Source organism: Protopterus annectens, chromosome 5.part0 (genome assembly GCF_019279795.1).
Source record: "Protopterus annectens isolate FY-2018-M chromosome 5.part0, PAN1.0, whole genome shotgun sequence".
NCBI classification, from domain to species: domain Eukaryota; kingdom Metazoa; phylum Chordata; order Ceratodontiformes; family Protopteridae; genus Protopterus; species Protopterus annectens.
Genome location: NC_056735.1, coordinates 977696117 through 977715497, shown reverse-complemented (window position 1 = coordinate 977715497; position 19381 = coordinate 977696117). Strand labels below are relative to the sequence as shown.

Here is a 19381-nt window from a genome sequence, read left to right as displayed (position 1 = left end):
TGTCTTGGCCAGTCTGGTGCTATCAGAATCACTGTTGGCTGGTCCTCCCTTATCTTCAGTAGAACCTTGTACAGTAATGGAAGAGGAGGGAAGGCATACACTTTGAGAGCTTTCCAGCTGAAAGAGAGAGAGTCCACCCTCCAAGCTTGTTGGGTGGTATGTCCTTGAGCAGAATGTCTTCAGTTGATGGTTGATGGGGGAGGCGAACAGATCTATGTCCGGCATGCCCCATGCCTTTACTATGAGTTGGAAGATACCTGGGTGCAGCATCCATTCGTGTGCATCCATGGTAGTTCTGGTTAAGCTGTCTGCCAGTGTGTTCTCTTTTCCTGGCACGAACTGTGACTGTAGTTGGATACTGAGTTTCAGGCATAGTTCCCATAGATTCATAGCCAGCAGGCATAGAGGGTAGGAGTGTGTGCCTCCCTGCTTGTTTATATACCACATGACCGTGGTGTTGTCTGTCCTTATCAACAGGTGGCCTTGATGGAAGAAGGGTTTGAAAACCTCGATTGCATGCATCACTGCCAGCATTTCCTTTTGGTTTATGTGCATGCGTAGCTGTCCCTGAGACCATAGGCCTTGGATACATTTGCCCTCCATGTGTGCTCCCCATCCTCGGTCTGAAGCGTCCGTGGTGATGTTTTGTTTTTGGTTTGTTGAAAGGCAACCCTCTGTTGGACTGGCAGGCCTGAGCCCACCACAGAAACTCCTTTTGAAGGCAGGGAATGATTGGTATCAAAGTTTCTAAACTGTGACTGTGTTGAGACCATACACTCCTTAGGTACCATTGTAATTTTCTCATATGCAGCCTGGCCTGTGGTATCAGAATTATGCAGGATGCCATGTAACCCAGGGCCTGCAGGATTTTCCTTGCAGTAAGCTGAGTTTGTCTTGTCAGAATCATGAAGTAATCTGGAAGTTGTTTTTGTTTTTCTTCTGTGAGAAAGGCCATTTGGATGGTTGTGTCCAGATCTGCACCCAAAAAGGTTATCCTTTGGGATGGAATAAGTCTTGACTTTTGGATGTTGACTGTGTATCCCAAGGCCTGTAGCAGATGGATGGCATAGGCCAAGTCCTTTATCAAAGTTTCCTTGTTGTCCGCTTGTATAAGGCAGTCGTCCAGATATGGGTAGATTTGAATCCCCTGAAGTCTGCAGTGTGCAATTACTGATGCCAGGCATTTCGTGAATACTCTGGGCGCAGTAGATAAGCCAAAGGGCAATGCTGAGAATTGATAATGCTCTGATCCTGCAAGAAATCTGAGGTGTCTTCTGCAACTTGGTCGAATAGGGACGTGCAGGTATGCCTCCTTGAGATCTAGAGTCACCAGCCAAGACTCCTTGCCCAACATGGGAAGAAGTTGCTGTAGGGTCAGCATCTTGAATTTTGGCACAATGAGGTAAGTATTCAGTGCGAACAGGTCTAGTATAGGCCTCCATTGATTTTCCTTTCTTGGTACAAGGAATAGTCTGGAGTAAAATCCTTGGCCTTGTTCTGGAAGTGGTACCTTTTCTATAGCTTTCATTTGAAGCAAGTTGTTGATCTGCTTTAAAGCCTCTGCCCTCTGATTTGGTGGTAAGTTTGGCATTCCGTTTCTTTTTGGCAAAGTGTGGAAGTGAAACCTGTATCCTTTGTCTATTATTTGCAGTGCCCATGTGCCCTTGTAATGAAATGCCAGTTTTTTGAAAATAAAGCAAGCTTTCTACCCAAGGGTGCTTCCAGCTGAGCCCTGGTAGGCAGAATCAGAGTAAAGTCATTGAGCCTGTCCTGGTGTAGTAGTTGTTGTCGCTGCTGTTGCACTACTCCTCTAGTTGGCAGGCTGCCACTTGCGGCCTCTGTAGGAGCCCTTCGATTGGCCTCTGCCTCTGGGGCATCTGTTCCTGCCTATCTGGGCTCTGTCAGAGTCTGGAAAGGACCAATTTTTAGTAGGCCAGTTTCTGCTGAATCTCGGTGGTTGTACTTGCAGGAAATCCTTAACTGTTTGCACAGATTTTGCCTTTTCTTCAAACTTTTTTAAGACCTCCTGAGCAGAGGAGCCAAATAAATTTTGTTTCTCCATTGGAGCATCCAGGAGTTTTGCTTTAACATGGTCTGGTAAAGATTGTTCCTTCAGCCAGGCATGCCTGCGAATAACTGCCCCAGTCATAGCTGATCTAAATGAAGCCTCCAATGCATCATAGCCACATTTTAAGAAATGATTACTAACCTGCTGTGAGTTGTGTATCAAATCCTGTAGGGATTTACGGTCAAGAGGTTCAGGAGAAGAAAGTTTCTTATTCATTTCATCTAACAAATACTCTTGGTACTGTATCATATGAAATTGACAATTTAATGCCCCGACAGAAAGAGTTGCAGAAGTATATACCTTCTTTCCCCATCTCTCTAAAGCTCTAGACTCTCTTTCAGAGGGTAGAGGATTTTTGGCAGTGGTGGCCGCAACCCCTTTAGGGCCCTGAGAAATAGTTTCTGGGTCTGCAGAATGGGCTTTATACAGATGGAAATGTGAATCCGGCACCCTGTAGTATCTATCAGGTTTGGCAGGGGCCGGAGGGAGAGTATCAGGGGCTGTACTAACATCATTGTACACATCATCAATTACATTCAAAACAGGAGGTATAGCTAAGGGCCTATGTTGAGGCAAATGTAAAAAGGTCCTTAATCTTTTTCTAGAATCAGAGAATTCCTGACCTTGCCATTGAAAATGCTCTCTCATGGAGTGTAGAGTCTCACCAAAAGAAAACTCTTCAGGAGGGGAAGCCGAAGGGATAGATTCTTCAGCATCAGAATCCTCATAGGGCGAACAGGCCTCCTCCTGGTGGTCTGACAACTCAGATCCATCCGTGGAGTCATCTGAAGAATGTGGGTCAGAGGGATCAGTCCTGGGCCTTTTGTCTGGTGGAGGGTGAGAGGCCCTGTCCGGGTGAGGTTGTGAACCTCTAATCAAAGAAATAAGGTCCTCTGCAAGGCTGAGGATCTGGGAACTAGAGGAAGGCCTCTGGGAGGTAGTCTTGGAAGGCAAAGTTTTAGAAAGTTTTGCAGCTTTAGCCCAAGAGAAGGCCTTGATTAACATGGAAGCAGGGGGCCTAGCTGCCCCACGTGCTGGAGTAGAAATGTCCAAAGGTATGGTGTCGGACATTTCCTGGACACTGGTCTCGGTAGGTAACTCGGTAGCCGACTCAGCCGGGCATCCCGGGCCGCGGTGGTCGGTTGAACGGATTCAGAAGAAGGAATCTCCGAGGACTCTGTTTCGGCCGAAACCGAGACACTCACGGTAGGCCTTACCGTGGTTTCAGCCGAAACCACGGGCCACGATTGTCGGTCCTTGTCCTTCCGTTTTTTCACCAAATGCGAAGTCGGAGTCTCCGACGGCATTTTATATGCAAAAGTAGCCCCAAAAAATTCCTCTGCAAACTCCGACCGATGTCTAAGAGTTCGTCGGTTGAAGGAAGCACAGGCTGAACAGGTCGATACGTCGTGGTCTGGGCCTAAGCAAGGAAGGCAGTAGGAATGGAAATCCTTATGAGGTATTTGTTTCCCACAAGTTAAACAATTATTTACTTTGTCTGACATCGGCTGAGGCAAGAAAGAGTCCCCATCGGGGTACTTAGCTTTTTCGAAGTCTTCGGTAGCTGAATTCACTGGATCTGACCGACCGGCACTTGCGAACAGCTTCTGCTTCGGGCACTGCGCGGCAAGAAAGACTGAGGAAAATGGAGTCGGCTGATGCTTTTATACCCCAGATGCTCTGACGTCGGGGAAGGTGCGACATCAGCCGAGGCCAGACCCAGACTTTGGAATCCGGCCGACCGAAGGGCTGCCTGAGGCAGGACAACCCATATGTTATGACTGCAGATGCATCCTTGAAGGACATCTACATCAATCAGCTATTCTGAACACTATATTTTTTTGTGTAAGATGCTATAAGTATCATCTGCTGCAGCTGGTCATACATGAGTTACTGGCCACTTTGAGAGACAGTTACCAAAATTTTGCATGTGGCTGCCTTCTGTGTTGCAGAAGAGTCTGCCAGCAACTGACATACCATCACCTCACAGCCATGGCACTATTGTATACTACTGCAGGATGGAGATGCCATACAGGAGTCAGAAGACATATGCCGTCCTCAAATGAAATCAAGGGAAATGGGTGGTGTGCCTATCTCAGAAAATATAAAGGTTTGTGCAGCATTAAGCATTTTTGTTACACAAGCATTTCAGCATCCAACAGGGGAGATAGACATTTCATTAACATGAACCTCACAAAGCCTACACCAGCTCCTTCACATAATGCTGCATCATGTGGAAGAGCATGTTTTGGATTCTACAGGCAGCAGAAGAGAAAAAACATTACTATGTACACATTCTATGACATACTCTGTTTCTCTGAGATGCAAGCACCACTGTTTGCACCCACATCCTCATCAAGGCCCCACTTTCTCAATATAATGAATGATGTATGTACTTGAAAGGCTTTCACTCCATCATCTGGGAGAGTGTGGGAGATGGTGTGCAGTGCGCAAAGTGTTTTATACTATGTGTGCTCTATCTAGGCAGTTCTCATGATTCACACATATGGCTCAGGTGCAACTATTCCAACATTTCTTGTGGGGTGATTTTCCAAAAAGTCATCTAGTTGGTTGGTGCCCATAGGGAAACAATAATCTGGTCCTATGAACAAAGGTAGAAGACCACTCATAAGTGTGTCCACTGCTGTACAGTGCAGTTAATACTGAAACACAGTGGAACCACGGCTGAAGCCCATCTGCAGCCTCCAGGTAACTGATTAGACAGCATATGATACTGCACTAAGGTACGAAATACTGTTGAATGTATGTTCAGACTGAAGAAGGCCCATTTCTTTGCTTGAATACATTTGGTGGCATGCTGCAGTATGCTCCAAATGCCTGCAGCAAGACATTTGTGATTTCCTCCATGCTACATAACATGGTCCTGTGAAAGCAGTGACAGAATGGGCATACTATAGCACTATGTGACATACCGGGGCACCAGTGAAAGAGGAACCAGGTCAGGAGTTTTCAGATGAATAGACTGCAGTGGAACAGTATACAAGGCAAAGGCATATGCAATACATTGTGGCAGTGTCAAAGAAGTAACATCTGGTCCACAACAATAGGTCATGCAAAGAGAAATAGAATACAACTGATGCATACAATAACAATCAGGATATGCACTACAGTGCACTGAATGGCTATGCTGTGCATCAGATATTACTATACCCATATAGGCCAAAGGAGGAGACAAAGTACAGTCATCATCATCTACAGAGGTGGAGTGCTGTACAGTGACAGGACTAGGCAATCACAGCATAGGTGGGAGGGTCATGGGTGGTGGCTATGGTAACCATGTAGTTAGGATGCTGGGCAGTGTCGGATATCACATCCTCCTCTGATGGGGTTGTGCTTCCATTGGTAAAATGCTGGCTGGGTGTACCATGTCAGCTCACTATGCCAGTTCTGAAGGCATCCTCTTCAAGGGATGGTATATCATGTTAGATGTTTGTACGGAAACCCCCCTCCCCCAGGGCAATGCTCCAGTAGAATGTTTTCATCCATGATCCCAGGAATGGGCATGGGTAGGTGTCACTCATATGCCTAAAGGAGAGTGTGATGAAAATGAACAGCAGCAGGACCTTGACTGGATTGTCCAGTGGGGTGAGCCCATACTGGAAGCAGAAGACTGTGGTCCATGTCTATCAGAATGCCCTCTCCAGGGTTGGAGGTGACCAAGTATAATGTGGACTGTGAAGCTGTCACTGGAATGGTGTGTGCCAGTTGTGCAATGCTGGCATGTGATTATGCAATGCACACCAATCATGGCCATGGTGGCTAGATGCCCACATTCTCACAGATGCACAAACGGATGCCATTTGGCCCTCTAATGCCCTGAACAAGTGTGGCTGCTCAAGGTCCTTATAATGCCAAATCACACTGGATATGCTACAGGATGCTCTGCCCCCTGTAGTGATCACAGTTTCTCACACAAGCCACAAAGCACGCTAAAGATCTCTGACATAGTACAGATACTGATCACCTCTGCCTGTCACTAACCAATGATATCCACTGACTGACATCAAGGGCAACATCGAAGATTGGGAACAAACAGCAGTAGCCACCTACATACCTCTCTCCTACGGTGGCCTTACAGTGCAAAGCATCACTGTTGCAGCACCAAAGTCCCTGAATGACAGATATGCATTATGTGTTTCTCTCACAGTTGCAAGTCACGGTCCTACAGGCATGGCACATGATACAACTCACTGGATGCATCTCCTACAGATGCTCAGGCAGTCATCAGCAGCCCAGCTACATAAAAGCCATCACCATTGGTTCTTTCACTTTCACCAGGGAAGGATACCATGAACTGCTCCATTTATGTCTGATGTTTGCATATTGGTGGTCCATCCCCAAAGGGCATTCTGTCTCTGGCAGTTTTCTGTGTCTTAGTCTTGGTGTGCAATAGAACATCAAGGATTCTGCAATGCATCAGTTCTACTGTCCTATAATGGCCACACATTGCACTGATGTAGTGCACCACTCCTTGTCACACCTGACCAGGAAAGGCCATGTCTGCTTCTTTAGTGCAAAAGACATGAAGAAGCCTGTTTAACTGAAACCTTGATTAGCTGCTGTTTTTTGGAGCTTGACATCAGAATAAAGACATTTATGGTTATTTTAGTTTGGCATCATTTCATTATATTTATGTCCATTACAAACATATACAGATATGCACATACACATGCAGTATATATTTATTTATTTTTATTTATTTTATTTTTTATTTTACATTTATTGACCGAGCTAGTCCAACTGGATACATATCCATTTTCAGTGCTCCAAGATAAAACAAGGTTATAAAAATTAAATCATTTACAATAATTTCGTATGTTACAGACATTGAGCAACAATGCTTACATCTCAGTCTTGGTCAAGTAATAATAAGACATAGAACTATCCACATATTGAGAGAGACAGTAATTCTTTACAGAACAATTAGGTCCTTTGATATCCTAGAGAAAGGTTGCAATTTAGATTTCTGGGGATATAATAGAAGGAAGAAAAAAGTAGATTAGTCAGGATTTGTACAGGAACAGAGCCAAAAGTTGTTCAGATGTAAAAGAAGTTGTTTTTTGAAAAGAGGAAAGGAGGCTAGTGAGGTGATGTGTGAAGGGAGGTTATTCCATATTTTGCCAACTGAGTTGGAGAAAAGGCAGTTACCTGCTGAATTTGTAATTCTAGTTGTGTTGACCTGTAGCTTTTGGCGGAGCGCAGCTGTTTCAAGTTATTATAGGGGATTAGGAGGTTATTGAGAGCAGGTGTCTTTAAAGGTTGGTACAAAATGTTATAAGTTATTAAGAGTTGTTGATATATGAGCTTGTTGGGAAGTTCTAACCAGTGTAAGTGTTTTAAGTTAAGACAGTGGTGAGTTCTATACTGGGATGCTGTGCAAAGCGAGCTATATTGTGGTAGGATGTAGTCAGTTTCTTTAGGTTGCTTTTTGAGAGATTAGTGTAGATAGAAGAAGCATACATTAGTGTAGAGATAAGATGTGATTGTGCTAAGGTGGTCCGTGCTTCTGGTGTGAGGAAAGGTTTAATTCTGTACAGTGAACCAATCTTTTTATTGACTGCTTTTATAGTGTTATTGATGTGGTAATCATAGTTAAGATTATTATCAATAGTAACACCTAGCAGTTTGGTAGTAGAATCAGGGAGATGACGGAGGAGTTGCTTGCAGTAACAGTGAAGTTAAGTTGAGAAGATTTGTGGGTAGGTGTGAAAAGTAACAGTTTTGTTTTCTTGGGGTTCAGGAGAAGACATCTTTTTGAGAACCACTGTTCTACTGATGAAAAGGTGGATTGTGTCAGTGACTGGAGTTCAGATTGAGTGGAAGCTGTGCATATAATGGTAGAATCATCTGCATATTGTATGCAGGTTGTGTTCTGGATAGATGATTGGAGATCATTAATAAAAATGGAGAATAGGAGTGGACCTAGTATAGATCCTTGAGGTACACCTAAAGAGATAGGCAGTAGAGTAGATAGAGAATTTTTCCAGAGTACTGCTTGTTGTCGGTTTTCAAGATAGGATGAGAACCAGGATAAGGAAGAGGAGACCAATTCAAGGGATTTTAATATGTGTAGAAGAAGTGTGTGGTTGACCATGTCAAAGGCTTTTGACAAGTCTAGGAATAGAGCAGAGGTTAGTTTGTTGTTGTTGCGGTTAGAGTTGATGGTGTTGGTAAATGAGAGTAGTGCAGTGGTGGTACTATGTGAAGGTCTGAATCCATGCTGAGTGTTAGCTAGTAGATTTGTATGAAGGAGATGGTTAAGTAGTTGTTTATGTATAGATTTTTCCATGATTTTGGCTAGAGGAGATAATAGAGCTATAGCGGGGCTTAGTTAGAGGTCAGTGGATTTACCTCCTTTGTGTGGGTATAATGTGTATGATATTTTTCAGATTTCTGGAAAAGTACTTTTTTATAGATCGTTTATTAGGATAGAAACAGGATAAGCAATAGCTTTAGCTGCTATTTGCAAATTTTGCAGGGGAGCTTGTCTGCTGAGGCGGTAGTTCGGTTAAGTTTTTGTAAGAGAGATTGTATATAGGAGGTAGGTATGGGTTGAAATTCAAGGGGGAGTAGGGAGTTGTTGATGTTACTTAAGAGGAGTTGGGATGAATCAGGAGATAGGTGGTTAGCTAGACTTTGAATGGAGGTGGTAAAGAAGGTATTGAAGTTATTGGCAATTAAAGAGGGATTATCAGGGTCTAAATTCTGTGGGTGTGGTGTAACTACTTTGCCTGGGGTGAGTAGATTATTGATGGTAGACCAGAACTTTTTTGGTTGTTTTTTGGTGGTTTGCTGAAGTTCAAAGTAGTAATTTTTCTTATCTGAAAGGATGGCTTTCACATATGGCATATATGTATGTCCGTACATATATATATATATATATATATATATATATATACACACATATACACTTACACACACACACACACACACACACACACACACACACACACACACACAGATAAATATATACATATGTGTATGCATGCATGACTGCATACATATATATATATATATATATATATATATATATATATATACACATACACACACACACACACACACACACAAGTCTACATCTAAATTTCGAACTTTCATAAGTTCAAATTGCTTATAGTCGAAACCATAAGATCGAACTTGTGAAAGTTTGAAATTTAAATAAAAAAAATAAAATCAAAAATTCTTTTTTTACATTTTTGCAAGGAAGCAAGCCATGCTGTATAAATATACCAACTCTGAGATCCCACTACAGTGAGGAAAAACAGTAAATATACCGTTCCGCACTGAACGGTGATCTCCATTTAACTGGTTCAAACTTTCACAAGTTTGATCTTATGGTCTCAACCATAGGCAATTCGAACTTGTAAAAGCTCGAAATTTAGAAGTAGACCCATATACAGTACACACGCACACACATGTAAACAAACACACACACGTGTGAGCAGGATCACTATCTGTGTTTTTAATTTAACTCTGTGCTCTTTCCCCTACTATTGCACTTCTCTAACTGTAATGCAAGTACTACACTTTCAGTTCACAGTTCTAGTACATAGGACAGTTACCTTTAGATTATACTAATAATGCTGTTTACATCATACAATTAATTTACATGTGAAATGCACATTGCCCACACTCCTGACATATAATAAAATATTACTTCTGCAGTGTGCAGTTCTCCGAATTATGAAGTAACCTTTTTCCCTGCATTCTGTACCATACCAGCTTATTCCAATATAGAGCACATCTGAATTGTAACTGCTCACTAGAAGCATTTTAGCAGTTTTCTTCCAATCAAGAGTTTTTAACCAGCATACTTACTTCATAAGTGAACGCACACTGTGAATGGCTTTTTGAGTCTTCCCTGGTTTCCTTTCTTCTGCTGGAGGAAGACAGGTTATGCCAATAGGCAAGTTTTCTGTTACAACTTCTGCTGCCATATCTTCTGTGAAGAAAGATAACCACAATCAGAATCTGAATTCAAAATATGATGGCTAAGAGAACAAATATGACAAATTTAAGGAAATCACACTTATGTCATGGTCACAAAAGAATACATTATTTTTTTCTGAGATAGTAATGAATGAGAAAACACGGCATTCTAGATTGCTGTTAAAACTTTGCAGACAACTGGGATATGTATTTTTTTATGCTCTCTAAGTCATCCATTTCAGTTATTCTTTTGGGTTATCAAGGGCAGGGAGAGCAAGACTTTGGTATCAGCTATGTTTGTAATGAGTGTTTAATGCTTTATCATTTAGTGATGTCTCAGCAGACTCAACAATTTCAGGTATGAAATTGATATAAAGAAGTTCTAGCATACCTTTCTTTATAAAATGATTTTCCTGACTTACAGGCATAATTAAATGCTCATCAGATTAGGGGAAGGTCAAAAATAAAACAAACACCCAGCCACAAATAAAACTGGCTTTTCACTTACTTTAAATGAAATTACACTTTATATACCAACTGTTTTAAGAGATTTATTAGTTACAAACACAAAATAACTTTACATAGTCCTTTTGATTAAGTATATATCAAGATAGATTACAACATGAGAGCTGAAGCACAAAATTTAAACTGCTAAACATACATGCATGATACAAGTATTCTTTATTTGTCCTTCTCCAGCAAATGACAGCATGACCCTTGAAGATATAACTACATCTTGCAGTGTACGCTTTAAAGTGTATCAGTCAGAATCTGAAGCCAGTGTAACTAACAAGCCTTTGGAGTTAGTATAACCTCCTTCTAATACACAACACCAACTTATGCAGTTTTTGATGCAAACTTTTTACGTTTTATTCTGTTGATAAGGGTGGCCACCTGATATGTTTTTTTCTCAGAGCTGAAAATCCCTTGCTAAGACATCATGGAAAAACTGAACCACAATTCTCCACCACCTGAATTAATGCACTGGGTACTTACTTCCATGTTAAATGCATTAGTAGTACTTTATTACTTTCTGTCAACTAATTCCTGCAGGTTGAACACCTCACATTAAAAATGAATGCATCTGATTTTGGAGTGGTAAAACTGCAATGTAAGTAAGATGTTCTTCCTCTAAATAAGTCATGTTTCCTTACCCATAACACTTTGCGGTTGTATACAAAAAACCCATTTCCCAGTAACTACCATGATATCATTTTGTGAATGTGATTATAAACAAAAACTGAGTAAACCAAGAATATAAAATATAAAAAAACACTCTATAATCTTTGTGTTTGCGTATAACAGGAAATAAAATTAATTGTAAAATAAAGATGCTTCCCAACACAACCAATACATTTTAGATCTAGAAGACCATGAAATCTGGATAGTTAATTCATCATCTTTGTAAATGTTACTGTTTATTTTTAATTAATACAGAGCGCAAAGCAGTCAATGCACTGGTATCAGGCTTTATACAAAATCCAAGACTTTTCTGCTCCAAAAACAATCATTCATGTGCAACAGAAAGTCCTGCTTAAGCATTTTGCTTCTTGATCTGCATAACAAAAGGGATCTCCGTCAAACCGCACAAACCAAAATGCATGCATTAACGGAAAAATCACTGGAAATGCCATCATATTGATCTGAGACAGTTAACTTAAGTAAAAAAATATTAATTAATAAAAACAAGTGAACGTAATACAGGTGGAATCTGAAACAGTTGGAAAGACCAGAGGAAAAATGTTTACAACTGAAATTGAGTAACGTTCTACGTTGTTTGGGTTTCAGTTTTCAAGGGGTGCCAGGAAACCATCATTTTGAAATGGTCTTTTTGACACCATTATAAAATTAGAAGAGTGGCTGTATCGGGAATTAGAAAGGCTGTGATGTTCTGTAAAATATGCAAGTAGAAACGTGCACAAAATATGTCATCCACGTATCGGTGTTTTTGCTTCACTAATGATTGTGTGAAAAAAAAATAATTCACCACTACAGCACAGCAAAACACTTGCATGTGAAAAGATGAATACAATAAGCATATGCATACCTAGTTCACAGAGTATGTAGAATGCACCTATGCAATCACAATTTTCCCATTTCCTTCCCTTTACTCCTGTGTGCATGCCCCTGATCCTCTCCAGCTAGTCTTTTAACAATCACAAACACATTTTATTCACTGTTTCAAAAGTTAAATGCAAGACTTTTGTTTCATCAAATTTAACTGATAACCCTGTACTTTCATGTGCACTGCTTTTAAATTTGCTCTTTCTATTGCAATATTACAGTAAATAGTGAAACTGCACTTACAAAAAATATGAAGATATTTTACTAGCAACAATGAAAGTCCATTTTCAGCTAATAAACTGTCCAAATGTCTGCACTTCTTTTAAATTAATGTTCCACATTTTCAGAAAGTACAGTGGTATAAGTTGAACTTAATAACAGTGGATGTTTGAATGATCACTTAGTTACATGGGTTACATCTTGCCAAGGATATAGCAGCAGATCAGCTTCCAAACATCCAGAGCACCTTCCTTGTGCAGAAACGGTCAAGCAGCTCGAGCTGAGCTGACTAAAAGACAAGTTTGGGCACAAAGCTCTTCAGACTTTTCCGGCCAGCAGTGAGAGGGAGGCTGAGCCCTAAAAGGTCAATGCTAGGAATAACAAAAAATAAATGTCCACATGCTGGTATAAAAAACACTCCAAAAAACAAAGGGGATGGAGGTTGGAGCAACTACTGCAGAACTGAGCATGTGAAAATCTACTGTTATAGTAAGTGAAAGTTACACAACTGTACAATGTTACTCATTTTGATAACTGTTGCAGCAGCCTTAGCTATATGGGTAGATTAGCATAACTTACTATATTTGGGAGGAGAAAGAAAAAGGGTCCAGGACCCCCTGGAAAATGGCTCTATCAAAACTTGATCTAGACTTACAGAAGGAATCAAGCTTATAGCGCTTTGTAAAAGTATATACAGAGGACCAAGTAGCAGCTTCTACAATACTTCTAAAATCCAACTCTTTCCAAAAAGCCATAGATGAAGCCAAGGCCCTGGTAGAGTGGACCTTGACCCTGCCTGGAACAGATTTGTCATGGTGAGCATAACAAAAGATAGTAGCCACAGACATCCATTCATCTATCCACAACTCCTTTTTCCCATTTTTGTACATGGGGTTGAGGTATCACTTCAACAGTTATCATCTAGAGCCAAGGGTGGCTAGCCCTGCTGTGGTAATTCATCCACACCACACACTTGCATGCACATTCACAACTATGGCCAATTTAGAATGACCAAACCACCTACTGCATGCCTTTGGAATGTGGGAGAAAACCACAGCCTCCGAGGAAACCCATGCAAACACAGGGAGGACATCCAGACTCTGCACAGAAGGCAACCTAGCCAAGAATTGAGCCAGGGAACCTCTTGCTGTATGGCGACAATTTACTGCACCACTGTGCCACTATAATCACTGTGCTGCATTAGACAAACATTTGGAAATAGTCTGTTTTGACACAGGTTGTGCCTTCTTCTTACCTTCACAAAAAATTAACAAGTGAACCAAAGATCTAAAAGGTTTAGTTCTGTCAAAAATAGTACCCATGTTTTCTGTGGCCATCCAAGGTATGGAGTATCCTTTCTCCCTCATTTTTAGGTTCAGGAAAAAAACAGGGAGATGAATTGTTTGGCTTAAAAAAACTCAGATACTACTTTAGGCATAAAAGAAGGATTAGTTCTTAAAGAGACAATTTCCCTACGGAAAATGAGGTAGGGGTGACTCACCATAAGAGCTTGCAACTCAGATACCCTTCTTGCAGAGGTCAGAGCAATCAGCAAAACTGATGTCCATGTTAAGAATCTCAAGTCAGCCAGACTAGCTGTTAGCTTCTCTAACACAAACTTATGATCCTAAGGAGAGGCCAACAGTTTACCTGGTGGCCTCTTATGCAAACCTCCTTTCAAGAACATTTTGAAAGAGGAAGAGCCATAGACAGACATGCTGAAATGGCCAATAAATGAACCTGTCATAGGATTAAGAAAGGTGATAGGACAGTGACACACACATATTGTAAAACCAAAGAACTAGCCCTGAATGGGTGCTGGTTATTTTGCTGGCAACAAGCAGAAATCCTTTTCCATTTGCTAATATATGATTTTCTAGTAGAAGGCTTTCTTTCCCCCATTAGTACATGTTGAATGTCCTAAGAAAACAGGTGCCAAAAAGGAATTAAGACCTTATCATCCAGGCAGTCAACTGAAGATGACTGATGCCAGAATGTATCAAACACCCATGGTCTTTACTGAATAGACACAGTCTGTGATGAAGCTTGTGGTAATTGCTTCTGACAAGGCAGAGATTCCTGACACTTTGAACAAAATCTCTACTAAGATAATTAACTCATCTAAATAAGGAGAAATTTGGAAACCCTGTAGCATGCAATGAGCTATAACTGGAGCTAGACACTTTGTGAACACTCTCAGTGCAGTGGATATCCAAAGGGTAAGGTAGAGAACTGATAATGTGATCCAGATGCACAAAAACCTTAAGAAACATCTGAAGTCTGGATGAATATTGTAGAATACGTGTGAGTGTTGTACCTTTAAGAAGCATTTCCAATGAAAGCACATACATATAAATAGCAAGCACGTGCTAGCTTCAGTGCCACTTTGAGAGTGCATCCAGAAAGTGAGCATGTATGAGTGTGATAGTTAGTTTGTTTATAAGTTTATCTAAGTTAAAGTTACTAAGCCTCAATCCTGATGTGTTTTGTACATAATAAAGCTGCTTGGACAGAACCCACGAATGTTCATCTGATTTATCCTGACCAGATGAGCGACATGGTGTTAGAACTGGAATTCTAGAGACTGCTTTTCAGAGCTACAAGGTACAGAGTCAACGGTGAAGATAAATTAAGTGAACAGAGAGCAGAAAAAGGGCCAGAAAAGAACTAAAGGTAATGAAAACTTGCACAAACAATTTATTTTCTAAAAAAGATAAAACGGAGCATTACAAGGGCACATAATGCATTATTAAGCAAACAAATAGATAGAAAAGTTTATTAAGCAAATGAAAGGCATAAAAAGCTTATTAATTAAACAAAATGTTTGAAGTTAAGATATTTGATAAAACGAACATCAGAAAAGTACATAAGGGGTTCAAAGTTACCTCGCAATTGCAAAATGAGCATGTTTAAAGTAAAACGAGCATGTTTAAAGTAAAATGAGCACAAGAAAAGAGATTAAATGGGCAAAATGAATATAATAAAGGGCAAAAAAGGGCATATTAAGCATAAATAAAGCAAGGCGACTGCATGTTTTTTGATGAATTACTGTGTTGTGACATGAACTACTATTCTGCATTAACTGAAGCTATTCAGAGCATAACTAGAGTTATTTGAAGTATTTCAAAGTGTGTAAAAGTGCTTACAGTGTGTGCTTATTACTGTGCATTTATTCTGAAGAGTTTGTGTGCAAAGTACAATTACTTTGTGAAATGCAGTCAAAATACGCCCATTTCAAAAAGTTTATTGTGCTGGATGTGTCTATTCACAGATTGCCGCGATTACAGAGAGTTTCTTGCACTATAAAGAGTTATTTAGCAAAGTACAGCCATTTTGGAAGTATTTCAGTGTGCTGTGTACTGTTTATTCACAATGTGCAGTTACTTCAAAATGTTTCTTACAACTGTGTTTCTTCTGCCCAGTTTATTCGTAAGGTGCAGTTATTTTGAAATGTTTCTTACATTGATAAGACGTGATTTCTCAAGAGTACAGTGATTTCAAAAGTGTTCTTGTGCCATGGAGACTTATTTCACAGAATTCAGTTATTCAGAGGCTTATAGTGCTATTGAGCAGAGTTACAAGTACTGGCATAAATTTCTGGCATATGATTATGTGTGTGTATTTGAGCACACTAGCAAAAGCCTTCACTGGTGTATGTTAAAATGGCAGAAGCATTTCGCAGACCAGGTCCACTTGTATTTGATCACAATATTGCAGAGAATTGGAAAATATTTGAGCAAGAGTATATTTTCATACAAGCAACTTATTATGATAAAGATGCACGCACCAGGGCATTCATTTTGCTAAAGCTAGCTGGGTCAGAGCCCAGTGAAAGAGAGCATTCATGTGTGTATACACCAGTAGTACATGAAGGAGAAAGGGAAAATCATCATATTGTTGTACAGGTGGAATCCAGGGAAAACCCTGAGTATTTGAAATACAAATTCAGGGAAATGTGTAACCCCCAGAAGAATGTTACCTTAGAGAAGCATTTATTTTACACACGAGATCAAAGGCCTATAGAAACTTTTGCAGCGTATATTACTGACTTGAGAAACAAGGCTAAAACATGCAAGTTTGATGATTTAAAAGATGAGCTAATCAAAGACAGGCTTGTGTGTGGTATTAATAATGCTGCTGTGAAAAGGATTTTGCTTCTTGACAGTGACAATGCTGAGTAAAGCTATTGAGATTTGTCAAATCCATGAAGTCACAAAGAGGCACACAAGTATGCTTGCTAGTGATAAGACCATGGTTTCAGCAGGATCCAGAACAAATGTAGACAACATGCAGCATGTGGCTAGCAAAAATAGGCCTAAGCACATGGCAGCTGCAGCCTCTGCAGGTGTGGCAGGGAAAACCTGTAGTCTTCCAGCAAGTTCTAAGACTAGTTCAGTTAAAGGAGCATGCTCAGTGCAATACAAAGGTTGCTCAGTGCAATACAAGGGTGAGTCAGGAAAACCCAAGACAAAATGTATTGTTAATTGTCGCAATTGTGGTGCCAACCAAGAGTCTAAGGGAGAAAAATGCTTAGCATTTGGTCAGTAATGCCACAAGTGTCAAAAATGGAACCACTTTCAAAAGTTTGCAAATCAAGTAAACCTTGTTCAGTTATAAAGAAAAGTCATTTAAAAAAGCAAGTTGATCATACAGACAGCTATAACCCTACTTTCCATGTAGATGGTGTGTCAGTAGTTGCTGAAAAGATTAATGCAGTATATTTACTGGCAAGAAATGAAGTGTTTTGTACTGTCCTGATCAATGGTAAACCCACTGAGCTCAAAGTAGACACTGTTTCAAAGTGTAATGTTATGTCAGCAGAAATATTTGCTAAAGTGAGAGCTGGTGAGCAACTTAATGTGGCTAGTTGTGCAAAACCTGTTGCTTATGGAGGTGAAGCAATTGAAACCAAAGGCTCAGTAGTGCTTTCATGTTATTTGGTTGGGAACAGTTACAAGTTACTATTCTATGTAGTTTGAAGACCTGTGCAGTCATTGTTGTGTCTCAAAGACAGTTTGAGAATGAAGCTGCTTTCTTTTACCAAAGAAGTCCATCATAAAAAGCAACATATCCCAGTTCCAGTTTCAGTGATACTATTTTCTCAGAGTATGCTGATGTTTTCGATGAAAACTACGCACGTTTACAGTTGTGTATTCTATGAAGTTAGATCTAGAGGTCAATCCAATGGTTAAACCAGCAAGAAGAGTTCCGATAGCCATGCAGAGCAAAGTCAAAGCTCAGTTGAATAAAATGGTGCAGCAAGGTGTAATCTGTCCAGTTACAGAGCCAAATGAATGGGTGTTGTCTATGGTAGCAGCTCATAAAAAAGGCTCAGACAAAATCAGAATATGCAGTGACCCAAGAGATTTGAACAAAGCATTAAAAAGACCTCATCATCCTATGCGTACTGTTGAGGAAGTCGCAGCTGTAATACCAAATGCCACCATTTTTTTGTCTTGGATGTAAAGAGTTCATTCTGGCAAATGATGCTTGATTGCAAATCTTCACTACTAACTACATTTAGTACCCCATTTGGCAGATATAGATTCTTCATTTGGCAGATATAGATTCTTCAGGATGCCTTTTGGAATAAATTCTGCAAGTGAAGTCTTTCAGCATGCAATGGAGCAAATTTTTTCAGGTTACCCATGTGCCATAATAGTAGATGATTTATTGGTCAGAGCCAATAGTGAAGCAGAGCGTGACAGAAACCTCAGGAAAGTTCTAGATACAGCACGTGAAGTGAATTTGAAGCGCAATCCTCTGAAGTGCAAATTCAGACTATGAGAAGTTACATATGTAGGTCATTTGTTTACTAGCACTGGCTTAAGACCTGATCCTTCTAAGCAAGCAGACATTCTTGAGATGCCAGTACCAGATAATGTTCAAGCTCTGCAACATTTTCTTGGTATGGTTAACTATTTGGGCAAGCTCATACCAGACTTCAGTGAGTTTACAGAGCCTTTGAGGGAGCCGATGCGCAAAAATGTTGCATTTAAAGACCTTAAGCAGAAAATTGCCACCCCCACCTACATTAAGGTACTATGATATCAATAAACCAGTCACTCTTTTCTGTGACACTTCAAAATTTGGTCTTGGTGCAGTTATTCCTCAAGAAAGCAGACTAGTAGCCTATGCATCTAGAACTCTTACCCAAACAGAGATGCCGTATCCTCAAAATGAAAAAGAACATTTGGCAATCGTGTCTGTATGCTCGACGTTTCAGGATTATATTTATGGCCAAGCTATTCAGATTGAAACTGAAGTTTCATGATTATATTAAAACTGATCATCAACCTCTAGTTACTATTCTAAAGAAGCCTATGTATTCTGCACCAGCAAGATTGCAAAGAATGATGCTCAAATTGCAAAAATACATCTTCAAAATGGTCTATACAAAAGGCAAACTTCTTTATCTGCCTAATACCTTATCCAGACCGCTCAGAAATACAACAGAACAGCTTAGTGCAGAGAATTTTGACTTTTATGTCATAGAAGTGCATAATTTTTCTACCACAAGACTTGATGAGCTGAGAGATCATACAAAGACTGATTCGATTTTGCAACAGCTCAACCACTTCATCAATGTTGGATGGCTGTTAAAGCAATCTAGTGTACCACCAGAAGTGCAACCTTATTTTCCTTACAGAGATGAGATACTGATGGAAGATGGCATTATTTTCAAAGGTCCTAAAATTGTCCCTACTTCCTTACAACATGAGTATATCCAGATTTTGCATCGTGGTCACCCAGGTTCCAATTCTACCAAAAGAAGGGTCAGAGGACTAGTATTCTGGCCTTCTCTAGCAAAACACATTGACAGAGTACTTTCTTCTTGTTCAGTATGTAATGGTACTAAACCACATCTGCAAAAAGAGCCACTTCAGCTAGTCAAGTTCCAGAACTAGCTTGATCAACAGTAGCCACTGACATATTTGAGTGGAACAAGCAGCATTACTTAGTGTTAGTAGACTATTATTCAAACTGGTTTGAGATCGATTTACTACCTAACCTAATGTCCACTGCTGTCATCACCAAGCTGAAATGTCATTCTCAGTCCATGGCAGTCCACATAAGTTT

At 40.2% G+C, this 19381-nt stretch overlaps 1 protein-coding gene across 1 annotated transcript in view; it reads right to left on the bottom strand.

Annotated features, from left to right (window-relative positions):
- The window catches only part of PRDM15 (PR/SET domain 15), an 852733-nt gene that overhangs the window by 610427 nt on the left and 222925 nt on the right, over positions 1 to 19381 (bottom strand). The window contains exon 8 of the mRNA XM_044071950.1: positions 9908 to 10031. Coding sequence (XP_043927885.1) covers positions 9908 to 10031 — 124 coding nt within the window. The remainder of the gene's footprint in view (positions 1 to 9907; positions 10032 to 19381) is intronic.